General features: G+C 65.9%; 2 protein-coding genes across 2 annotated transcripts in view; both read right to left on the bottom strand.

The window, feature by feature from the left end:
* Positions 1 to 45: 45 nt before the first annotated feature.
* Positions 46 to 2413, bottom strand: CRYBB2 (crystallin beta B2). The gene is made up of 5 exons (XM_019507378.1): positions 2350 to 2413; positions 1929 to 2000; positions 751 to 869; positions 468 to 600; positions 46 to 203 (listed from the first exon to the last, which is right to left on the bottom strand). Exons 2-5 carry the CDS (start codon positions 1977 to 1979, stop codon positions 57 to 59), a joined length of 450 nt encoding a protein of 149 aa, XP_019362923.1. The 5' UTR covers positions 1980 to 2000; positions 2350 to 2413; the 3' UTR covers positions 46 to 56.
* A 3541-nt stretch (positions 2414 to 5954) lies between these two features.
* Positions 5955 to 6385, bottom strand: part of LOC109290622 (beta-crystallin B3-like) — a 15332-nt gene continuing 14901 nt past the window's right edge. Inside the window, exon 5 of the mRNA XM_019507345.1 lies at positions 5955 to 6254. Within this exon, the coding sequence (XP_019362890.1) occupies positions 6089 to 6254 (166 nt within the window). The 3' untranslated portion in view covers positions 5955 to 6088. The remainder of the gene's footprint in view (positions 6255 to 6385) is intronic.

Below are 6385 nucleotides of genomic sequence, written 5' to 3'. Positions count from 1 at the left end.
CGGCCCGCAGCGGAGCGACACGCGCGTGAGGGGGCGCGCGGGCCGGGGCCGGGGACTCACGTGCCGCTCTGCACCCTCACGGAGGACACCTTCTCCTGGTAGCCGTGAGCGTGGAAGCTGGGCACGTCGTCGTCGATGATCTCGATCTTCTTGCCGGTGAAGCTGGGGTTTTCGAAGAGAACGATCTTGTGCTCCTGGCTGTCCTGAGGGGAGGGGGCGGCAGCGGGGGGTCAGCGGGGCCGGAGCGCTCAGACAAGAAAGCTGAGCTCCCTGGAGCAGGCCCCGCCAGCCCGGCTCCCGCTCCTGCTCCCACTCCCGGCGGGGTCACCAGCACGGCCTCCCGCTAGGCCCTTTCCCCCAAAGCAAGGGGCTCTGGCTGCTCCTGGGATGCCCCGTGCTCCCACCTGCGCGTGTTCGCGCCCCTGGGGAAGTGCGCGCACGCGGGCGTGAGCCCTCGCCACGCTCACCACTTTGATGGGGCGCAGGGACCCGATGATGTCGCTCCTCCGGCTGTTGGTCCAGGCATCCCAGCGCGGGTACTCGCCCTTCTCGAACACAAACTGCTCCCCCTTGCAGTTGGCCTGCTCGTACCCGACCCAGCTGCAACAGCCGAGCACCCGCATCAGCCGCAGGGCTCGCACCGGGGACCCCCTGGACCGCTAGGCCGGCAGCGCCTTCTCCCTGGGGCTGGGGGCACCTGAAGGGTGGCCGAGTCCCACCGCGGCACCCCCGCCCCAGCCAGATACGTACGGTCCAGAGTGCACCAGGATGGAGCCCACTTTCTCCACTCCGGCGTCCTTCAAACTGGTGCAGGACCCGCTGATTTCATGGCAGCGCCCCTGGAAGTTTTCCTGCTCGAAGATGGCGATCTGGGAGCAGGACGGGGCTGCGTGAGCCCAGAGCCCAGCCTGGCACCCGGGCCCTGCGGGGGACTCCCCCGTCAGCATCACCACCCACCTTGGGGGCCCACAGCACGACTGGGCTCACAGCTGCGTGAGAGCCTCTGTGTGGGGCTGCTCCCACCCGCCCTTGCAGAGGGCACCTAGGGCGCTGCTCGCCTTATCCCGTGCTACGAGTCCTGAGCCACATCCAAACCTGGCCCAGCTCCACCCGCTTCCCCGAGTTCAGGCCAGGAAGCACGTGGCAGTGTGCACAGGCCAGACCCTGCCCGGCAGCCGTGCCGGGCTTGTCCTCGACACCACTGACCACCCCGAGGCTTTAAACCTCGGCCGGCAGGTTGCCCTCCAGCCAGAGGCCCAGGTTGCTCCAGTGGGGCGGCATCAGGTCCCGGAGCTATGCAGGTCCTAGCAACATCAAGAGGGATTAGGGATGGGTGGAGCGGATTAAGGCACCGTCCAGCGAGCCAGGATCTGCCAGCTCAGCATGGGTTTCATGGGTCAGTGAAGCTACAAGGAGAGGATTTGTTGTGTCTGCAGGGAGGAGACAAGATCAGCAGCTCTTTCCAACTGTGCCCGTAGGGGCTTGATGGGGCCTGAACAAGGGCACGGTGCCCCCCGACCCACCGCTCCACCATGGCCGGTTCCGGAGGGACGAGCTGAGCACCGAGACGCTTGTGCCAGCCTCGTCCTTGGTCCCATCTGCCCACACCGAGGTATGTGGGGGACGGGGCTTTACCCCTCCCTTGCTCTGCACTATTAACCAGCACGCCGGCCCACACCGAGTCAGCACCGCAGCAGCGGGTGAAGGAGGGTGCCGCAGGCGCTGCCAGCTGCGGTGTGCATGTCCATCTCAGCCGCGAGCCAGATGGTGCTTCAGGGGCAAGGCCGAGCAAGGTGCGACTAAGAGCAGCCTACTCCCTCCTACTCCCATCTGCAGTGTCGTAGAGGAGAGCCCAGGCTGCCTGCTGGGCCAGCACGGGACACAGGCACCCAGCGCCACCTGCACAGCCCTGGGGGACACACACTGACCTTCGGGGCGGTCTGCTGCTTAGAGAGCGGCAGGTGATGTTCAGAAGCCATGCTGACCCAGATGGGCTGTTCCTTGGGAAGAAAATGTGACAGGTTAACAGTCCAGCTAGGACCCTGCCACCCCCAGGGCCTGTCCCTGTCCCTGCGGAGAAAGCAACAGAGGATCCGGAGGCGACGTGCACGGTGGGTGATGCCAGGGCTGCTCTCTAGCAATACTCACAATTACTCAAACCCAAAGCTCAGACCCAGGGAACAAGTGACTCCCTCCCCAGCGCGATCAGGCCATCGCGGCCACAGCCTGCTGCCACCTCGCTGCCCTCTTCCCTGCGCCCGGGTGGCCCGCCGCCCCCGAGCCACTGGTTGCCGGGGACTGGCACGGCAATGGAAACCGAAGCAAAGGAGGAGACGAGACGTGTCTTACCTGCTGTACCAGTGCCTGCTTGAGCCAGTGCCAGGCTGGGGCCGAGGGGCACAATTTATAGTGCACTGCGGGGCCCGGTGCCAAAGCCGCGCCCTGAGCGAGAATGCGGGATTAGCCCTCAATGGAGACGCGGGTCAGCTGGTCCCCGGCACCATTGTGTCACGAAGCCCCGAGCCGGGCAGTTATTTCATTAGCTGTCACATTTGCAGCGCCCGCTTTGTCGCCTTTGTTGGCAAGGAGCTTTGGAGTTTGCAAGCGTCAGCCAAACGTGCGCCAGGCCAGGCCTGCCGCCCTCAGACAATGCCCTGGACAGCCCGTTTCAGGGCTTTTGGAGCCAGAGGCTTGATCCCTGGAGTAAACCGCCCCCCCCAGAAGCAGCACAGAAAACCTGCCGAGCTCAGCTGCCTCCAGCTGCGTAAGCAACGCACCAGAGCTGTGCGATGACTGGGAAGTTGCCTTTGCTTCCAGCAGTAGTGGGGCTGCACGTGCCAGCCCCGCACCTGCCGTACGTTGAGCCCCCGGGCGCATGCTGAGGCCTGGGGGACCCTGAATTGTACAGGCTGCTGCTCCCCGTGGCAGCAAAAGGCACGGGGACCGCTGGCATACGGGAGTGGCCTGGCGGAACAACGCCCTGGGGCACTAGCAGTGCAGCCGGCTGCATCGCAGAGGGCAGAGGCTGGGCTTCCCAGCCCAGCCACCCCTGCTCACACATGCCAGCGCTGGACATGAAATAGGGAGGCCCTCCAAGCTGCGCCTTGGCCTGGCACCGCTGAGAGCAGCGGCAGGGAGAGGGCGGAGAAGGGCATCACCCCGACCTCAGGCTTCTGTGAGCAGAAGCAGGCACGACTGGTGGGGCGGCGGGCATGGCACATCTGTCATGAGTCCTTCGGGATGTGGCCCCCCCCCTGGAGCTGCCACTTGTAGCGCAGTGCGGTGCAGGCCCTTGGAAAGCCGCCCCAGGAGCCAGCAGGCCGGGAGTCCTGACTGGGAGCGCAGAGCCCACGCAGGCATCTCATTGGCACATCCAGGCCCAGTGCTTTGCGGACTGACCCCAACTCGCCGGCGCTGAAGCAAAGGGCATGCCTGCAGGGCAAAGCTGGCAAAGGCAAAGGCCTTCAGGCTGGTGCACGCAGGCCAGGCATAAGCCCCAGGCCCAGCCGCCCCACACCAGGCGATGCTTATGACGCCAAAGGCAGGGGCGCTTGCACACCTGCTGTTGTGCCGGCCGCTCGGGCCCAGCTCCTGCGCCTCCACGCAGAGTGGCCCTGGGTGCCGGCAGAGACCATTCCCGACCTGACCGCTCCCCTCCCAGCCGGCCACTGCTGCCCAGGCTCCGCGGGGCCTTTCGTAGCAGTGCTCGAGCTTGGGAAGGGAAAAGGCCTCTGCCCACGAGGATGTTCCCGGCCCGGCCCAGCCGTGAAGCCTCAAAGCAACGTTGTATTGTGGGAGGAGGTGGTCCAGCAGCCCCGGGCCCCCGGTGTCCCATGGCTCCACGACTTCTCCTCCCACATCGGCCTACAGCAGGAGGCATGAGCCTTGCGCTCAGGGAGTGGAGATGCCAGCAGAATGTGCCCAGCACTGGCCCCAGGCGGGCATGAGGGCGAGCTCAGAGGCCGGTGCTACCGCTTCACAGGACAGCCGGGCCCGAGGACAAGGCTTGTGGGGCTAAGGGAGGTCGGCATCACAGCAGAGCGAGGCTGCGGGCCCTCGGGAGCTGCCCCAGGCCTGCCCCGCCCAGCACCCTGCCTGGCAGCTGTTGAGGGGCTCCCGGCAGCGCTCCAGCGCCGACCACCCTCCGAGCTGCTACATCTCCAACTGGCCCTGGCCCTTGTGCGTGCAGACATATGTGCTTGCGACCCTTCTCCTCACACCCGCGTGCACTGGCAGACTTGCCCGATCGCTCCGTCCTCTCTCTCGACTGACCGACGCCATGTCTCCCCACCTCGCCTCGTGTGCCTCCCCCGCCGTCCCCATCGTTTTCTGTGCCCTCCCTCTGTCCCGCGACGCTGGCCAACCTGTCCACACCCGTGTGCTGCAGAGATGCAGACAGCGCTGGCCACGCGAGTCCGTGCCTGGTGCCGAGCAGAGACGGAAGAGCAAGGGCCGTGCGGCTCAAGCAAGTGACTGACGGCCGCGGCCTCCTCCATGGCCAGGGCCCTGTGGCCTCCACAGCTGGGCCTAGTGCGCCCGCGGCGGGTGCCAGGCTGCTCTCAGCACCTCGTGCCTTTCATCCCCTCATCTGGGGGAGCAAAGTGCTAAAACACATCCGGGGGGAGCCGCTGCCTGGAAACCTCATTGCAACACTGTCGCTTGAGAGTTGGGAGGACGCTGCCGAGCCATCCCCGGCCCCCAGAACCAGAGAAGACATCAGCAGAGCTGCAGCTCGGGGAGCGCCGGAGCGTGGGGGAAAGCAGGTCTGGGGCTGCTACGTCTCCAGCCGGCCTGGGCGCAGCCTCCATGAGCCAGCCGACGGCCCCAGGGGCACAGGGCTGGTGCTCGTGCAAAGCTGTGTGCACAGTGCTGTAGCCCGGCGCCCAGCCACGGCCCCCGCTGCCCTGTCTGCACCATCACTGCAGCAGCCGAGGTCCCCCAAGCCCTGCCTGCCCATCCTGGTACCTGGCATGAACTTGCCTGGGCTGCGGTGGGACCGGCCAGGCCTCCAGAGAGCTCGGCTCCCTGCCCTGGCCTGTGAACGACAAGGCTCTCAAGCACCTGGGGCCTCTCTCAGCATCTCCCAGCAAAGCCCCTGTGCCACTCTCCTACAGCAGCCCCGACGGTCCTGACACACACGTCCCCCCAGGTGAGCCCCCACGCCGGTCCCCCACGCCCCACTGGCTCTACTGCAAATACAGAGGCCAGTGCGCATGCCCCTGGGCTCCCAGCACCACTGCTAGGCTGCCCTCTTCCAGCCCTTCTCCCTTTCGGGCCCAGCTGTTGCATCATGTGACAGCATTGAGATGCAGACACCAGCGCCAAGCCTCGCCTGCAGATGAGCCCAGAGCCACGGTTGCCTTCTCTGCTCCGTGCCACCCTGTGCCCACAGGCTCCAGTGCCAAGACGGAGCAGGTGCACAGGGCGCGCACACAGATGGCAGCAGGGCTAAGCGGCAGCAGCCAGAGCTGGGCTATGTTTGCAACACTGCAGCCTTTCTGCAATGCCCTGAGGGATGGTACTCGCTTCCCTTCGTCCTGGGTGGCTGGGGCAGGAGCACAAACCCCATAGGCACAGATCAGGGCCTCATTACAGTGCATGAGCTGTAGTTTTGCGACACAGGGGACCCATCACAACCCTGCTCAGAGCTCCTGGCTCTCCAACAGCCCCTCAGTAGCGCCAAGCACGGGCCAGCCCTGGCCGCATCCAGTGCACCTCCAAGCAGGCAGCACCCCCGGGTCCGGGACAAGAGAGAATGGGAGAGTCCCAGCCTTCTCCACCCTGAGACCCCCTCGCCCCAGGGCAGGATCCAGCCCTGCTTGGCAGGCGTGACCTCCCAGGCCGTGCACCCCAGGAACGCCAGTTGCCCCAGGCCACCAAGCTGATCTGGCCCACGCTCCCACCCCTCCACATGCACAGCAGCAAGCCAGGCCACACCGAAGCCGCCTGTAGCCCAGAGCTTTATTGAGGAGGTTTTTTACACAGAAATGAGAGAGCATCGGAAAAATCACTTGAGCTTCTTCTTCTTGGCGTGCTTGGCAGCAGCAGGAAGGGGCGGCGGCAGCGGGTGCAGGTGCTTGGGTCTCCTTCAGCTGTGCTCGAAGGAGCCACGCTGGTGCCACTGCTGGTCGCGCACACGGCGCATGGACTGGATGCGGGGCTGGCTGGCATCCCACTCGTTCCAGTGGCGGTAGTCGCCCTTCTCGAAGACGTACTGGCGGCCCCGGTACCCGGGGAACTCATAGCCCACCCACCTGCGTGGACACGAGATGGGGCTCAGTGCCGCAAGCGGGGTCGTGGGACCCACAGGCCAGCCCTCTCCTTCCCATGGCTCACAAGGGGCTGGGAGTCCTGCTCTCGAGGCAGCACCCGGTCCCCCGCCAGC

This window comes from Gavialis gangeticus, unplaced genomic scaffold, assembly GCF_001723915.1.
Source record: "Gavialis gangeticus isolate Ggan-Ray unplaced genomic scaffold, GavGan_comp1, whole genome shotgun sequence".
Taxonomy (NCBI): domain Eukaryota; kingdom Metazoa; phylum Chordata; order Crocodylia; family Gavialidae; genus Gavialis; species Gavialis gangeticus.
Note: the sequence above shows the minus strand (reverse complement) of the source record. Positions and strands in the feature narration are given on the sequence as shown.